Source organism: Meleagris gallopavo, chromosome 10 (assembly GCF_905368555.1).
Source record: "Meleagris gallopavo chromosome 10, MGAL_WU_HG_1.1, whole genome shotgun sequence".
Classification (NCBI taxonomy): Eukaryota; Metazoa; Chordata; class Aves; order Galliformes; family Phasianidae; genus Meleagris; species Meleagris gallopavo.
The window spans coordinates 27355919-27374442 of NC_139413.1; the positions used below are offsets into that span (position 1 = coordinate 27355919).

An 18524-nucleotide genomic window follows, 5' to 3' on the forward strand; every position below is an offset into this window, starting at 1 on the left:
TTAAATGCAAAAGTAATTTTTATTTATTAAAAATTCCCAAAGTCTCAGTACATCCACATTTGACTACATATATATATTTAACCACATATTGTAATGTTTCTTTCTTGGTGTTCTAAAAACTGGTTAGCAAGAAATGATGTTCAATTTTCTGTGTTTTATTGAACTTCACTCTCTGTTCATGTTCAAATTTAAGGGAGAAAAAAAAATTATTCTGGGGAAAAAGTCATTCTATTGCACTCTCACCACAAGAGAGGCTGCACCCACCTAACTCAGCAGTTCAACTTTGAGCATAGTGAACAAAGAGAATATGTTTGATAAAAGGTTCTCTACGTATCATTAAATATGTAACCAAACTAAAATGGTGACCTAAAAAGAATGTCCACAGAGTGCTGTTGTAACAGTGGGCTTGACTCCAGTGCCTCTGTACACTGGGTCAGCATTAGAGAAAGCATCTTTTGTAGATGGCAAATTTGTCCTGAAGTGGCAGCTACAGATGAGTAATTTGTTCGAGTATAAACAAATCAAAGGGTCAGCAATCAGAACCATTCCTTGCATAATAGGGCTTCCTTTATCTTTTGGTCACCATCATCATTATAAAAAGCTGTGTCACCTGTCAAATATAGTAGATTTTTAGGAAGTCTGTTGGAAACCCAGACACAGTCATTTAGATTGTGCTTTGCTGCCTTATTGCTGGTGAGATTAATTGAGCAGCCCCAGCAGGAAGCAGCCATTTCCTAGGGCACCATGCTTTGTGAAGCTTTCCATTGCTCCCTGAAGGCGTGGGGTCCAATGCTTCTCTTTTACAGCATTTTCTTCTCAGCAGTTCTTGCAGGGAATGCTTTACTGCAACTTTTTTTTAAACCAGAGCAACGTAACTATTTTATATTTGCAGTAAGAACATATAGAAGAAAATAGTTAATATTCCATGCAGCAGTAAATCTAGATCAGCGTTCTGTACACACGCTGGGATAAAATAACCACAAAGAAATGTATTATTTACATTGAGATTATCTGGTTGTGCACATTGTTAAGTTTAAATAGATGCCAGAAATTTTATCTAGATGTGCACCTGCCTAGCACAGCGAGCAATCCCTAACTGGTATTTGCAAGGGAGATAGGCTTACAGTTGGTCCTTCTCTCCTTTTAAGTACAATCAAGCAGATGTAGAACTTTGGGTTGATGTGGAATGCATTTTTCACATAATGCCTGTGGGGAAATAAGGAATGACTAAAATAAATTGCAGTTAGACAACATCATCATCATTCATATGATCTGCTCACAATTATAGTTCTGTCCTGTGTCCAGCAGCAGCCTCGCTGCTCAGAAAATAGATGCACACACATCCTAAGGCAATGCAGGCCAACAGATGGTCTCTGCTGAACTGCAGTAACGTTTGGAGTTTTAAGGAAATGCTGTATTCCTATCTACAGAAAAAAGTTGAATAAATAACGGTTAAAGAATTGTTTAGCTATCACAGCTATGTATTTGTAAACATAAGAAAGCAAAGGGCTTCAGTGCACTGAGCCTCACAGAGCTGGGCTCCAAAGGGGGGAGCTGCTTTGGAAGGAGTAGGGAATCACTGGATAAGCAGCTGGGGTGACAGCACCTTGTGGCCAAGCACGGCGTGAAGCTTTTTTTTTTTATTTTCCTTCCTAGTTAATGATGGTTGTGAATACAATTTAACCTTTACTGAGAAGCAAAACATGTATATGACTTCACCCCCACACTAGCTCAGTTGTACAGCTGGTAGGAACTGTACCTCTGCTTCATATACCTCAGTCACAACTAGAGTGCTTCAGTTCTCCATAAGGAGAGATGTTCTTATGCTGCAAAGGGAAACACTACAACCTGCAGGTGTTCTCCCCTGCAGAGACTTCTTTGGCTCACAGAGTTTATGAAACACACGAGCAGGCAGTTTTTCCATGCATGGGTAACACCCAGTGACAGACAAGGTCAGCCTCTAACTGGGCTTTTCTCACAGCACTGCAAAAGGACAAGCAGCCGGAGAAAGAATTTAGAAACCCTTAAATACGACTCGAGGTGTCTGTTAGGGCATTGTTTTATGCCTCCTGTTCTGGAAATGCTAAGAATGAAACATTCACAGGATGGGAGGAGGTGACCTGTTGTTTTGCAGAGGCCTTGTATAAATTTGCACATTCAGTGGCACCTCAGGATGCTTACATCTCACACTATGATAACTGAATGCTGGAGGTGCGTGGGGTCTCCATGATGTCCCTTCCCTGTACCCCTTCTGCCTGTTTGTCCTTTTCCTGTGCATTCATCTTCTTGGTGAGCTGTAAGGAGTAACTCATGGCAGCTCAGAAAGTGTTATTTGCTGCAATGCACACATTTTTGTATTTTGTTTACATGTGTTACAGCTGAATTGCCATTCTTTGCAAGTATCCAGTTAGAGACTGACAGTGTTGGCAGGGAGAAATGCAACCAGGTGTTTTAGAGTGGGATAGTTTTTTTTAGTAGTTTCAACATGTCAACATTTCTCCCATCAAACCATCCCAGTTTTGATTGCAAGCTTATATCATAAATCACTCTGCACATGTTTGAAAATAGCATGTCTCAGTCCTCAGGGTTACGGTACCTGTGTGCAGCAGCTGGTGAAGTTGCACAGCAGACAGAGGCTACAGAGAGTCGAGGAGCAGCTGCAGGAAGGCAGAGCTGCTGGCTGGCTGAGCGTACTCTGCGGGGGAAGAAAATCAGTGTTTTGTGAGCAGAACAGTGGTGTTTGTACAGAATTGGTGAAAATCTCCACACAAATATGAGTTAAGTGAACTACTGCAATAGTTACAGAACTCTTTACTTCATATTGTACATAAAAAATCTGTGAGGTCCGTAGATATGGAAGGACCATAAAGAGCTGGGATTGCAGGAGAGGAACAGCCATCCCTGAATCCCCTGAGGAGATGGCAAACAGCAGAACCTACCTGAGCCCTGCTGGCTGTGCCTCCCTCAGAGCGGTTAAGCGCGGGGCAGAGCAGGTGGCTGGGAGAAGGGCAGAAAGAACTCAGGGAATGGGAACATAAGGGGTAGGAAGCAGGTGCCTTTCTGGGTGGCTCTGCAGCAGATGATCAGCGCAGGGCTCTGCTGATGGTTCACACCGTGTTTTGGTTCTACCACCACAAAAGGGTGAGCACAGAATTCAGAATTATTTGCAATATATTAAACATACTGAGGACTACAGGCATATTTACAGTGTTTAAAGCTAAAAAGACTTCCTATGAGGAAAAGGGCTGCACAGAACCCACAAAGATGCATCAAAGCCAGTAAAGACACGAGTGATGGCAAGGACAGGTCTAATTCTCACCGTGCTGTGATTTCTTGGCTGCAGGTGGTGTGACGCAGCAGCCCTGCCTGCAGTTCCAGCAGAGGTGCCAGTGACGTTACATGGAGCAGGTCACAAATCCTAAACTACATCTCTTAAGATTACTCCCAAAAAAACATCCAGCTCAACTTTACCTCAGGTACAACTTTGTGGCATTATAGCTAATAAACACCCTTTGCTTATACAAATTGTCATCAAAAAACTCCCACCAGCTATCAGTTAGAATAGGAAGCTCTCCAATCTTGTATGACAAGCTGCCTAAGGAGGCTGTGGATGCCCCATCCCTGCAGGCACTCAAGGCCAGGCTGGATGTGGCTCTGGGCAGCCTGGTCTGCTGGTTGGCGACCTGCACATAGCAGGGGGTTGGAACTGGATGATCATTGTGGTCCTTTTCTATGATACGATTCTATGACAAGCAACAGAAAAAAAGACTGAGAGGTAATTACCAGCCACTGTTCTTTGGCTTCTTCGTGCTAAATGCAACTAATTCAGAAGTCTTGACGAGGCCTTTACTTGCTGACAGCAGCATTCACACTTCATAGGACCTAAAGAACCCATACACCCAAGCAACCATACTGAGAGTAGTGTGTCACTCTGAGAAGGTATCTTTAAAAATGAAAGCTGCCCAGATTCATGGAAAACTTTGACTCTGCTTTTTGTTCTAGATGTATACAATGATAGCACACTTCAGTGAGCCATATTTACAGTAATACTTATACAGATGGCATTTAGATATTCAAAGAGTGAAAAAAAGTATATTATTTACTTTCAGATGGTCACAGCAGTTCTTTGGGTGAGCAGTTTATTTGGTGAGCTCACAATGGTAATGTGTTGCTCAAAAAGCTCCTAAACCCATAGCAAAACAAACAAAACAACCCTTCCTTCTCTCAGTATTTTACATGAGGAATCCATGTGTTAAGCTCAAACGCATCCAAGCACAGAGAGCAATATCAGCCAAAGTTCCAGCTGAAAGTCTGCTGTGCCTGCAGCAGGCGGGCTGGGCAGGGCTCTGTGGAGCGACAGGAGGACAGGTCAGCATTTTGGGGCAGCTCAGCACAGGGCAGCACCCCAATGGTCACCAAAAAGCCCGGCCCCAGTGCCAGCAGGCCGACTTCCCTGCCACCTCCTGCCCCAACCTGCTACAGCATCAGCAGGGCACAATCCCAGGTTTCTTCTCCTACTTCCACTACTGTTCTTTCCCAAGTTTGGCTGCCCTAAAACATTTGCAGATCTAAAAAGCAGAGAGAAAAAAAATGTCCACCTGTCAGGTGATATAAAACCAATCTCGTACTAAATGTGCCAGAATAATTTTTCTCCACCTCAACCACAGTTAAAACCGTCAGTCTATTCATTACTGTCTTTTTATAGTATTTTTATTTAATAAAACCTATTAAGACTACCATACAAATCTCTTTACTTATGCTTTTATCTTTTAACTGATCAATTTTTATATTGCTGACATCCCTTCTTCACCATTTGCTCATTTAAAAATTCATAGTATATGAGCTATGTCTCTGGAGAAAACGTCTATAAAATTTGTTACAGCTGGCAAATGTGTATGAGTCAGTGATAGCACATGACTAAATGCTTCACAGAAAATAAAATTTGTTTCTGTAGTAAGCAGAACTGTTTAAATGTTATTTATTTTTATGTTTCAAAGAAAATATATTGTGAAGTGCTGCATTGATTTAATACGCAACAATGTCTGTGTACACGCTGTACCAGGAAAATTTATGAAACCTTTGCACAACTCCTTTAATTGAATTTTCCAAATCTCTCACCACACACAAATAATCAATATCTTCTGCAGAGAAAACCAGTCAGAATTATTACAGTCTTTCTTTTCAATTTTGTTGTCATCAGCACATACAGAGCACCTGGATATTTGTAACGTCTGGATAGCAAGTTATTTACACCTCTTAAACATATAATTGCTTCTAAGTGAGTCCAAACTAATGTTTCTTTTCTTTTTTATTTAAAATAATTATATTCATGGGAGAAAGCAGTATTTATTCTCATGCAGGAGTCGCTACACGTAGCTGTTGAAAGTACTACAATGCTTTAATTTTTCATTAAACTTAATGCTCCAAAATCTAGATCCGCTAGAATTAAAAATTAATGGCTATCAAGTCTATAAAAAGGTACATAGGAAAATAGAGAGTAAACACGAGTGTGAAATTCATGAATAAATGCGGTCGACACCTACATATAAAATGCAGGCTGACAGTTCTATGCGTACATAGCGTCGGGGCCTGTAGTCGTATGTCTCATGTGCATTTCTGTATCTGCCACCAAAGTTAATAGCTTAATATTTCATCTGCATTGCAGAAGATGTTAAATCATGGGAGAGGTTTGTAAATTGCCCCCTTCTATCCAAAAAGCTTATCACGCTGCAAGCTCAGGCCCAGGCACTTCTTAAATCTCAGGCTGTTTCTAAAGGTGCACTCCTAAGGCGTGGGTCCCATCCAGCTGAACGTGCCATGGGAGCACGGCCAGCAGCCCCTTGCCTTTCAGCAGGGCTCCTTCAGTAGATGAGGCTGCTCGCCTGCACTGGGCAAACCACAAGCACTGCACTTTTTGGATAGCAGCCTAAGTTGGTTCCTGTTCTCTCTTCTAACCTGCAAAGGACGTTACGAACTGAGAAAAGGGCTGCATGCACGGACTGAGAACGCATGTGCCAATGTGGCTGAGCAACAGGTTTTCACCCACACAGTGGTATAACTTAAAGACATAACTTGGATTTCATTGAAAGGATCTTGACCTAAGCTAAGAAACTTCTTTTTGTGTCAGCATGAACAGCTTTTCCCAAACTGATTAAAGAACTGAAATTCAGAAGCAAATTTATTCTCCTTAATTTGAAAATGAGGCAGAAATATGTTGTAAGATGGATTTACTTTCACTCACAGCTACCTCCAGCAGGACAGACCCCACCTGTTTAGTTGCTTACACACAAAGACCCAATAGAAAATGTCCAAACTTCAAGCTGACATAAATTAGGATGAACTGTGGAATGCTCTATTATTGCCATTCTGTTTTGAGAAGAAACTCTTCTTATTTTATTTTGCACTGTTTCTGAAATTGAATTGTATGCTTCGTGATGTATACATGGTTCTCTTGGACAAAGAGAAATCCCACAGAAGCAGATCAGAAGGCAGAAGTGTCCAAGAAGTAAAAAAAGGAATGCCTCGCTCCTATGGCTGCAATGTAATTTGTTTTGAGAAGATGACTCTACCAGAAATCAGCGGACTGCAGAACTTGCAGTTGGAAATACTTTCCTGAAAGCCTGAGGATTCGGAGGCAACAGTGACAACTTCAGATCTGCACTGCGAGGCAACTGACAGAACTCTGAAACTGTTTGGAAAAGAATCCCTTAATACAGAAAGCCAAGTTTCCAGACGAGCCCAGATGAACCAGTTTAGACTTCCTGCACAAGAAAATGAACTTTAACAACAGGTCTCTCCATTTTATTGCCTTTCTACGTAGCCCAGAGAGTTTTAAATTAGAATTAGATTATCCAGCTGTATTTTAAGCCTAAAGCAGGGCGTTGTTTAGGAGAAAAAAACTTGTATCTCTGTGCTTTTCGTAGAAGTATTTGCAGCTAAGGCTCTTGGACTAACAAAGGTGTTTGCCTGCTCAATGAGAGCACAGTCATGGAGAGTTTTTGCATGAATTTGAGCAGATTAAACTGGCTGCAAAGAAAAACAGTCTTCTTGCCTTGTGGCAAACAAGGTCCAAGTGCCATGCTTCATAGCTGTTCACAAAGGTCAGCGTTTTCAATGCCTTCTTTGCAAGGGACAGCAATACTGGGCGGACAAGCACAGTAGTACCTGGTCCCTAATCTCTGCAGTTGGCTTTCATTGGTAATCTCAGTTGGGTTAGATCAAAACCCATCTAGTTAACCCTGATCCAGTCTCCTGGAGAGCAGCCACTCATGTTTCAAAGAAGCAAACTTGAGGCCTTGCATTACAAGCAGATGGAAGTTAGGAACGTTTAGAACTGAACTTAGTGGGGATGATCATATGTGGCACTGGGCTCGTCAGGGCAAACAGAGACAAAAATAAAGGGTTTTTTTATTTGACTATTAAGACACAGCCTGAAAATAGTTTTCCTGTTTCCTTCCTACACAGCGAATATTTGATCTTCTCTAACACTCCCTTACTGTTTCTTACGCAGACAGCAGAGTCATGGACATGATTTATGTCACTGTTTATTTTTTTGGGTAACAGAAATTATTAATATAATTTGTACAAACCATTTTAAATAGCTTTCCTTTGTAGAACATTATCTTCACTCCTCCAAACACTGAAGTGATTAAATTTTCCTTTAAAATATGCATATCACAACCTACACATTCATTCTCAATACACATAAAGCATGTTTTGGACTGCAGCATACTGACTAGATTTCATCTCTTGGCAGCTGCATTACAGTTTGCTTATATTCTATTCAAAAACATTTTGTTTACTGTAAATGCTAGTCATGGACAAACAATGATGGCATTTTTTATGCTGGTCACACAAAATGATATACTGAGTCCTGCATAATGCTGCCCATTGAGCAAGGAATGTTTTGTATTAAGTTGTTTTAAGCAGAGGTTGTTTATGTAAAGTAAATAAATTTCATGCCTCACCATGTGATGATAATGTGACATTCCATCAGTATCAAGCCACAGAATAGTCATAGGTTTTAAATTTTGAGCATAACTAATTACAAATAATTACAGAAAACCACATCCAAAATTAAAAGGCAAAGTAAAGCATCTCCAAATGCTTTCTTTTTATCTCAGAACTATTGGCCTCTTCTACTTCTGTGTTTTCGAGACTGCAAATAAGAAATTATTCTTTATTAAAGCAAAACTGACATTTGAAACGTCATCAGAATTGGTCAACTTGAGGTCATATTCTATTTCCCATCATGCTTTTCCCAAATACTTCATTCCTTCTCCAATAAGACTGAACACTGGCGACGTGTTTGGTGTTACAGGCTGCTTTTTTACACCAAGAATCATTAAAGAGCAGGGCACAAGGAAGCAGAGGCTGTACTGATCTGCAGTGGCCCACAGCGCTCAGCACCACCACTGCCTGATAGTGGCTGTGCTCTTTGGAACAGAAGGACAAGAGGAGTCTGAGCACCACCCCCCACCACCTTCCCTTAGCCAAGGCACTGAAGGGGCTGTGTGGGCCACGTGAGATTAAGCGCCACCAACTTCAAATATTTTCACAGGCCTAGTTATGAGGAAACCTAATAGCTGGGATTTCACAGTCCCCTGGAGTGTGCTAAGTACCTCCCAGTACATACCGGGTGATAAAGGTTCTGCTGCAGACAGCGCGTGTTACTTGGCTTATATACTCCAAATGCGAGAGAGGAGAGTGAGAGAGAACAAAGATAACTTGGATGTATGAAGGGTAGGGAAAGACTCAAGAGCCTGACTGCACTGAGTTCTGGATCGTGCCTCAAGTGCAGGCTGTTAATGAGACACACTTTTATGGAGGAATACTCAGTACAACAAAATAGCTGAAAAGATGAAATTTCCAGTTGAACAGTGCAAGAATTTAGGCTGAGCTGCAAGTTCAGAAGAAATACATTTGATTACTGCCACTTTCATACGCTAAAATTATCCAACTTACTTCAGGAGGAAAGAACTAAGAAGGAATCAACTAAAAGGAATCATCAACACGTCTGTTATGTGGAAGTTACAACATTGGTTTGGTTTTGGTTTTTGTTTCTCAGTACCTCGGGCAGGAAGTTGTCCGTGGTTCCTTTTCAACAGCTGCAGTTCTTCTGCTTGGCTCACTAGTGAAGAAAGAAATCTACAATCAATAAATGATACCCCAGAGATTTCAAGGAAAACAATACCAGTGCTTTCTTATTCATTTGTGAAGCACTTCTATTTTCCTTCACGTGATTAATAAAAAGAAAAACACCAGGTGTATCTATCGATTGCTAAAAAAAATTAACAAAAAGTCGAGAAGAACATAGTTTTGAAATGTGCTTACAAGCCTTGTGTTACATTTTGCCCCCATTTTTATCTTCTACTGTTGACACGGGACTTTGTTCTAATCCAGAGAGTGGGGGGAATGAGGATTCTTTCCCATTTCGAAGGCAACAGGAAGCTTAAAGAAACAGTGCACATAATAAAGTGCCAACAAGAGGTCTGACATCTCATTTGCAACCTTCTCCTGGATGCGATGGTTGTACTGTCCTATCCACGTGTAGGGTAGTAATGTAAACATAGACTGTTTTCACAGAGCTTCATTTTGTGTAAGAAAGCCTCTGGTTATCTGCATGACAGTGGGAACGAGCACGGTGTATACAAATGCAAAATGAAATCTGAATGAGCATTGGAATACAAGGCAGGAAAGAAATGTTAATTTAAACAACAGTAGTGCTGGAATCGTGTGGTGCATACATTCCACAGCTGGGGTGCATACACCCCTTGCATTAGAGGAGTCTCAGTGATTTTTGGTCAGAAAAATCTCGCGGCTTCCAAATGCAAACATAAGCAGCAGAGTCAGCCAGCTGATTTCTGCTCTCCTGCAGTGAGTTCCAGCATTAGGCACTGCAGGTAACAGAGCACCCTGATGGGTTCTGGAATAATATATACCAGCAAAACATCACATTTGCTGCAGGATAAAAAACTTTGTATGCTTATCATCTTTCAATGCATGTCCCATGAGTGAACACAGTGACTGAGCATATGTAGACAGTGTTTATATTTCCTTGTCAGCTGGGAACTAAATTATGAGGTTAGTGCAAAAAGCCCAGAAGATCAGTGTTATATAGGTGAACCTTGGAGGAGAAGCAGTCATCAGGTAAATACAGTGTTAGACACACACCTGCATCATAAACATGCCGTGTGAATATGGATGCTTTCATGCTGCTGTGAAAATTAAGGAACAGACTATTCCAAGGCACAGAGATCAAGGCCTGAGCAGCACAACAGAACTCCTTGGTGCCTGCAGCTGGTTTGATCGCTAAGGAAGGACCAGAGAGTTATTTTTTCCTTTGGATAACCGGCAGCATTTTTTGGCTGTTACCTGTAAGTCAGCAAGGAATGATAAGGGTTGGGTGTGGTTTTGTTTTTTTCTTGCATTAAAATACTTTCCTACAACATACTCGCTTTCTAACTGCAGAGGCTGCTGGGAACTTAAGTACAAACGCTCTTCCTGCTGCTGAGGATTCAGAAGTCCCAAAAACCTCTGGCTTGGAGTAAGGATAAAACTTTCCTAAAACAAACACGCGTAAAAGAAAATCTTTGACTTTCTGAGTTCCTACGACAGATGTGCCATCGGTAAGGTGCCCCTCTCCCAGCACAATAAGCATCTGGTATGTCCATCATTTAAAGACAGATGAATAGCAATTTTTAAAGCCTGGAAACCTATATTCAGCCTAATCCTTCTAACAGGCAAACAAACAAAACAACTTCCTTCCAAAAAGAGAAGAAAGGCAACGCAATCAAAGTGCAAACGTTTAGCCTAATCACTAGCTAAGTGCCCACTAAGTAGCTAACTATTTACATGAGAAAAGCTGTTGCTCTTCCAAGTTTTTCCTCTCCACCTGCGGCTGAGTTAGAAGTGTGTGTCTTTGGGGTTGCCTTTCTTTTATGTCCCCATTGGGTGCACAGGGACGTTTAAGGTGTATTTACTCTGACCAGAAGAATTCACGCGGCAGAGGCCGGCAGTACAACACTCCATTCTAACACAGCGGCGTATAAATATTGTCGAAAATCCTTCTTACTTAGCGCTTGGGTTTTCTGCACTTCAGCGCTCAAGATGCAAGACGGGTCGGAGACACCGATGATATTTTCCAGCTCTCTGCTGCCCTCTAAAGCCTGGAAAAAAAACCATAATAAGATCGTTAAATCTCACTCCCAACCTACCTACACAGCTTATGACAAATTTCGAAAAGAAAGAACTTGAGGGATACTTTTCTCAGTACTACACGAGACTTTCTCTTATAGAGCGAGCGGGATTAAGGAGTTGAAGGGCTAAGAGCATGTGTTACTTTTGAAAACGGCATTCAGGTGCCTCTGAAAGAGTTGCTTAAAAATCTCCTGTTATTTACGCTTCATTCAGAAGTCTTCAGCTGTTTAAACAGATTAACACTTGATCCCCAGGAAAGCAATCTCGGAGCATGTACAAGCTTGCTCTAATATGTTAGTAAAAGAGAAATCTGCAAGCATTTACCATTCTATGGAAATATTGAATACCCCCCCAGCATTTCGTGGTAGATCTGAGAAAATACAGTGGCAAGTGAGAAACACAAAGGTTTTCTAAACAAACATTTCCACTATAAGATTTCCAATTATTAGCAATGGTGGATTCGGTTTTTTTTTTTTTTTTTTTTTTCTTTTTTTTCTCCCTGTGAATAAAATGCTGTCGGCCCACACATAAATGAAAATAAATGATGAAATGCTCTCAGTATGCTGAACTATTTCAAGAACATTGATATTCGGCAGCTAACCTTGTCCTAAATGTATTCAAGAAAAGAAATCTGAGCAAACCAGAAGAATTATTTGCATTTTAGCATGTATTAAGCAGACTCTATTAAATGATGATACATTAGAGGTAAATTAAATAGTACAATCACTTCAACACAAAGGGATATTAAATCTTCAAGGACATATAAATCTGCACAGTAATAATTCACACTGCAAGTTATAAATAGTAGTTGGTAACTACTTCATATGCTTCCATTCATGTACAAAATGAGGAGAGAGACACATTTTAAATAGCTTGCTTGGAAAAGCAACTTCTAATTCAAAAATATGTATCTATTAAGTTGCTTTGTGTGTGGGGGGGCATGTGTCCTCTGTACTTCCAGGCCAACTCTGCTTGGGTTCCAGTATTTTACCCAGTTTTTTCCCTGTTCCTTTAAAGTCAAACGCTGCATTGAAAGTTTTCATTCTTATTTCAAGTTCCATGCTAAAAGCCAATGAAGAAATAACTCGATGTAAATCAGACCTGTAGGCTTGTCAGGTTTTCTCTTGTTTTCAGAATTCTCACCAATGAACTTTTCACGTTGGACTGCAAGGCTGCAAACCTGCATGTGAAGGTGAAACAGTTGCCATTAGCCACAAAGCACTGCAAAAAACCAGTGTTTACAGTGTATCCAACAGCTCCTTAACATTGTAACAGGATGGATGTAAATAACCTGAGAACCAACCGGCTACCAAACCTGACTGTGCCATACAGCATCAAATACAGCTTTAAATATCTATATTGGAAGTGCCAAACAGATGTATCCTAATTTCAAGCATAGAAACTCAGGTTCAGTCATCAGGATTTCTTTACAGTCACACAAGATGACAGCGGTACAAACAGGAATGTGACTTGTTGGTACCATCACACCTACTACCCACAAATACATTTATTGCCAGTGGAAATACCAGACTTTGTTATCTGTAAAGGAAATTAAGATCATATTCCATCAGATTAGATCTAACTTCAGACTTCAATGAATGATTGAGGGTTTGCACTGAGTATTCTTTAAAAAGAAGTCCCACCATGAAGGTTTAAGCAAGGTTCCCCTGCAATGCACGCAAATCAAGTGAGGCAACAGGAATCATCTACCTGCTGCTTTTCCCCATAAAAGGGAGAATCACACTCATAAGAAACCCTAAATCCAGTATTTAGGAAAAAAGAAAGTCTGTGGAAGCTCACATAAATAGCAGTGTGTAGGTGTTCGTTTTTAAAAGTGTTTTACTGGCATGTTCCTAACTGCTTGTCTTTCAAACACTTGCCTTTTTTTTTTTAATTAAAAAAAGAGCATACTGAATTATTGAATGCCAACATTTAAATGTTAAGGAATACCACGATTACATAAATCCTCCTGCAAGCTCAAGGTTACTGACACTGTGAAATGAGTCTGAGTGTTGACCAAGGGAATTACTGGTTCCCAAGAATAAAATGAAAGCTCAGATCCACACAGACCACCACCCCAAAGCAAAGCAAAAAGCCCTTTTATTGGAGTCTGCAGCTTTCCAGTGCTATAACTGTAAGATGTTTTTATCTTTCATTTTAAGTATTTCTTTTTTACAATCCAGCATACCACCCAGACAGTGCTGCTGCCTGGCAGGCTCCACCACTAAGAAGATACTTCCTGTCCTACAAGGAAGGAATTTCAACCTGATGGTGGGGGAAGTTTCCATTTCAAGACAAACAAACAGAGAAGCAAGCACATCAGCACCACAACTGGAATGATCAAACGGGAGAGTTACAACTTTAAGTGTAAGTAATTATTTGAACAAATGTCACAAATATTATTATTAAAAAGCAATGGATGCATTGGTGGACGTAGTTCTGAGGTAATTTTTATCTGGGACATCAAATACAGTGATAGAAATAATACAAACAACAGAATACAGGAGCAGAATAACAGATGCATACTTGAACATATGATGAAAGTAACACATTCAGGTACAAAAGCCCAACCTTCTAATGCCAGCTTGCCAACTAGCCTGCAGAAATACTGCCCTAGCAAGGTGATTCTTCCAGTGCCACCAATTGCAGCACAGCAGTTGCACTCTGCCTCCAGTTTCAACTCGTCTTAAGGTAAAGGAATACAAGGAAAGAACAAAGAAGTGTGCTGACAAAGCAGTGCGTGGCAATAGAGGCTGCCTTATGTTGGGAGGTAAGTTCTTAACAAGGACAACTGCAATAGCAGGAAATTCACCTCAGGTATTTTGAAGAGAAATCTTCCTAACCTACAGACATGAGAATTTACATAACAATTGGATGCCCAGGAACTGGGCCTGAATGAAATACAGGAGAGTCACAATACACAGAATGAGAATAAAGCAGATCAAGTTGTAGAGGAGAGATGAAGACATGCAATAACCACACTGAGGCTGAGCTGTGAAGGAGGCTTTAGGAGACAGATATCAAAGATGGACGTCGAGGACATCAGAGGACAAACTGCTGAACCACCAGCTGAACAGGTAGTATAACACAGAAGGTAAGATTAAAAGAACAACAGTGCAGTCCTGGTGAATGCAATTTTGGTCAAGTTCAAATAATGGAGAAGGTTATGGGAATACTGAGGATGATGTGTTTATTGGATAACTTCCCAAGAAATTGGAAGGCATCCTCTATACAATCCAACACACAGAGATTCACAGTTTTCCCATGACCAAGTTTGATCACAGTAAAAACAAATATTTGCTTCGCCCAGCTCTTTGGGATGGGTGTGTTTGTTTGGCAGGGCACACAAATAACACAATAACACACTTACATGGCACCTGGCTGCTGGCATAGAAAAAAAATCAGTTCACATTTCAGCTGCAATTTGGCAATGTTATAAACAATTCAGTGTTTCTCATAACAGAAAGATTGAGCAGTGCTAATAGCAAGAGATACCAACAGCCTCACCTGGAACAAGTGTTTGTCATTTCTCCTTCCTCACATCTGTCAAGCTTAGGAAAGCACTTTTATCAGATACCTTGCCCCAAACATTTATTAGTGTTTTAGTAAATGTGGACTGCTCCAAGTCCAACAATCAGAAGATTATGGCTTAGAATAAGATTGTGGCAGAAAATACAAGAATTTTAAAAGATTCTGCCATGCAAATGTGAAGTTTTGTCATTGTTACCTGTGATCAGATCTTAACTGAAAAGCATCCCAAGGTTATTTTACCTTCATCTTTGGATGTGTATGACTCCAAAAATAAGGTAAAGAAGGTGTGTTTTCAGGAGAGCCTGGATAGGCAAAGCATACTTTTAGAGAGATAGCTTAATTGTGATACCTCATTATGTAGTACCATGGACATGACTCCTGTAACAGGCAGTGCCATCTGCCTCGTGCTGCCATTGAGACAGAAGTGTTGCTTTGCATTAACCCTGCATAAACCCTGCATTAATCCGTACCCACAGCCCTCCATTCAGTACCTTCAAATATCCAATCCTCAGCAATTACAGATATGAAAAATAATCACTATTAATTTAATTCTATATGAAATATGAACCCTGCCCAGGTGAAAATGACAGCACTGCACCCACAAAGCACTTTACACACTTACGAATCCTTCACTGTTTGAGGCTGCCCTCTTCTGGATAATCTGCTTTCTGACGTAGTTTCACCTCCTAGCAGGTTTACAAGAAGGAAAAAAAACAACAATGAGAAAAATAAAATATTAACCTTCGGAAGCACACGACAAGCTGCTAATATGAACACTGGCTGCTGAATGATCTTTCAGGAAGATTATGTTTCAATTATGAAGCAGGGCAGATTCCTCAGTAATGAAACACCCTACCTTGACTATAAATTATTCTTTCATAATTTGACCTCTCATCAGATCACATGACATTCATATTTGTGGAAATCTTGGGATTATCATATTGACAACTGTAAGTCTGTGTAATTCTGACACAGTTTCTTTGTTCTACATGTCAGTTTTTTCTATTATCTGCCTATGTGCAGCACAAAGCTTTACCATGAAATACCCTAATAACTGAGCAATGAAACCCTCACTTGCCTTTAATAAGAAATGCTGGGCCCCCAGCTCCATCTGGTAAACAGCTACAAGGAAATAAGGTGCAAATTATTTCCAAGGACTCTGACACACTGTATTGACAGTATAATGTTCTAGCTTGTCAAATGATGGGGCATGATAAATCATACCCCACTTGCCATTGCTCTGCATGTCGAGTCCTATTTCTGTATTTCAGCACTGCTATGTTTTGTAAGGGAACAGGAATAGGTTATTGCCACAACAGCCTGTTCCCATGGCTTTATTAACAAAACCTCAACTAACACCTGATTTACAAGTGATATCTATTGAAACAGCACAACACTTAAAATATAAGTGTCTTTTCAGAAGGAAAAGAGAAATAGTGGGTTTAAAAGGACAATTTGTAACTGTGATATAAGAGGAAGTCAGCTCCATAATCCTGTAGCCATATGAATATGGGGGGAAAAAAAGATGCTAGTACTAAATAACTGAATAATGATCCATCTCAGTGTCAGCTATGATCATGTGATCAGTCTTCTCATGTTTCCTCATGTCCATATTTATTAATGGCATGGAAATATGGTATGCATTCACCTTTCCATTGACATCCTTATAGACGTCCATTTTAGTACGAGACATTTTGCTCCATTTTTTCTTTTACCTAAGATACAAGGCGTGTAATGCAAATACAGAGCTGCTAAAAGTTTTAAAACTTGTAATAGAGTCAGACAGTGTATTACAATGTGTTGAGTGGCAGAAAGGCATCTGACTGAAACTAAACAAAAGAGTCACTAAAGCCAGAAATCAGATGTAGGGAATATCCAAGAGAACATATATAAAGAGCCGCAGTATTTTTAATTTTGTATTTGACTGCTACCATCATAAACAATTCAAAGCTTTCTGCAAAGCTAAGGTTTAAAAGTACAGGCAGATATCTGCATGGGAACCATGAGATCGCAGCCGGAACCAGTGATTGAGCACCTGGTGAAGGAGCAGGGCCAGCCCTGGGAGCACAGGTGTGAGCAGTCCACTTGTGCAGCCCTGGGCCCACCCCTCCCTAACCTCATTTAAGGGCTGGCAACTGAAAGAGAAGTATCTCTACTTGGAGATCACCTTGTTTGGAGTGTTCAGTGAGCCCTAATCCTTGGAAAGGGGTAAGCAATTCTTTCTTTATTCTCAAATTGTGAACTCTACTTTTCTTGGGTGATCTGCAACTGGTTAACAGCAATTTATATCTGTTTCTGCCTATCCAGTCAGGTTGAAGTATAGTTTGATACTGCACAGGCAGCCATGAAATAAAAATGGGCCAACAAAAAGACTTAACAAGAATTGATGGCTAAAAACTAAAGCCAGACAAATTTAAAATCAGCCCAGAGACTTTGTTTTAGTTAATAACAAAGGTAACTGAACAAGGAATGTGATGGATTTTTTTATTATTATTTTTTATTTTTTAATATATACTTGAAGTCTTCAGAGAGAGACAACCACCTCTGGGAGCTGGCCTAGCATCTAGAGTGCTCACCCAGAGTTTGACCTCAGGACTGAAGGATGTGGGTTCAAGCCCTGTTTTGGCAACCAGCTCCTAGAAGGTGAATTGGAACTAAATGACTTTTACGTTCCCTTCTAACCCAGCTGTTATGATTTTGATAGGACTTGCATTACAAGGAAACAAAAGCTCATGGGTTTTATGTGGAAAAGATAAGTGTCTTTGTATTATTGCTCTAATAAGTAACACTAGGTGAGTTAATGGTTCCTTTACACTGAAAACCTATGACATCCATACAAGCAGGTTATTCTACTGAAAATATACTTCATAGTTTGCTTGCATCAAGAGTTGTCTGTGGAGATATGTCTAAAATGAAAATGCTATCATTATGGAAGGGCATATTTTCTGAGCACTCATGACAGTCAGAATTCTGTTAGCTTAACTAAAAACTGCCTTACTCTGAATAACTATGTTAAAAACTACATAGAAGGAATGCAAAGGAGGGTTAGACTAACTTCTCTTTTACATTTGATCTAATAACATCTACATCACTTTCTCAGTTCTGAGAGTTATGGAAATTCAGTATGTATGCATGAATTTATTTTACTGGCATGAACAAATAAATCTGTTCCTCCATCTCAAACTGGGAAGCTTTAAGACAAAAAAGAAATCAAACATACTGCATGAGACACATAAATCACTAAATCAAGCCAATAGCCAGAAAAATGTTGCAATAAGAAAGGCAAGATGTTCAACTAACCATGTGATAAGCCGTTTCTGAGATCCTCTGCGTTATGACTTGAGGGAGATGAAAATGGACTTATCTGGCGTGTTCCTGTTGTTGGTGAATAGTTTAGCTGCTGCTTCTTGGCTGAAGGGCTTGCTTCAACTGGCTAACGTAGTAGAAGACAAAAGAATCTGGATCAATACTGGCTAAAGACAGAGGAGTTCCTATATCCACCTGAAGTCACAAAAGTTACAAATTTTTCATCTGTAAACTAAATACATCCTTGCCTCTGTTTGTCTTATCACCAGTGCTACGTATTGCATCCCAAATCAGTCAGAGTCTCTCTGAAATCTATTTGATGAGAGAGATTTCTAAGTAATTCCAAGCTTTATGTACTTTTGCTTATGGGAAGCCCGTCATACACGTGCAAACATCAGTTTTAGCCAAAAACAAAAAGACAAAGCACACTTCAATCATTAGCCTCCTTGTTTTCATTAAAAAAAAAAGTACATAGCTTCTAAAGATTC

At 40.1% G+C, this 18524-nt stretch overlaps 1 protein-coding gene across 2 annotated transcripts in view; it reads right to left on the bottom strand.

Moving 5' to 3' along the window:
• Positions 1-18524, bottom strand: part of ITGB3BP (integrin subunit beta 3 binding protein) — a 23598-nt gene continuing 5074 nt past the window's right edge. The window contains exons 3-9 of one of the 2 annotated variants that reach the window (XM_085232134.1): positions 18031-18163; positions 15353-15416; positions 12301-12379; positions 11075-11168; positions 9071-9130; positions 2597-2695; positions 1-1206 (exon numbers count right to left, since the gene is read on the bottom strand). In XM_085232134.1, the coding sequence (XP_085088260.1) occupies positions 2637-2695; positions 9071-9130; positions 11075-11168; positions 12301-12379; positions 15353-15416; positions 18031-18163 (489 nt within the window). In that variant the 3' untranslated portion in view covers positions 1-1206; positions 2597-2636. Of the gene's footprint in view, positions 1207-2596; positions 2696-7528; positions 8159-9070; positions 9131-11074; positions 11169-12300; positions 12380-15352; positions 15417-18030; positions 18164-18524 lie in introns of those variants that run through there. The other variant, XM_085232135.1, reaches the window with a different exon arrangement.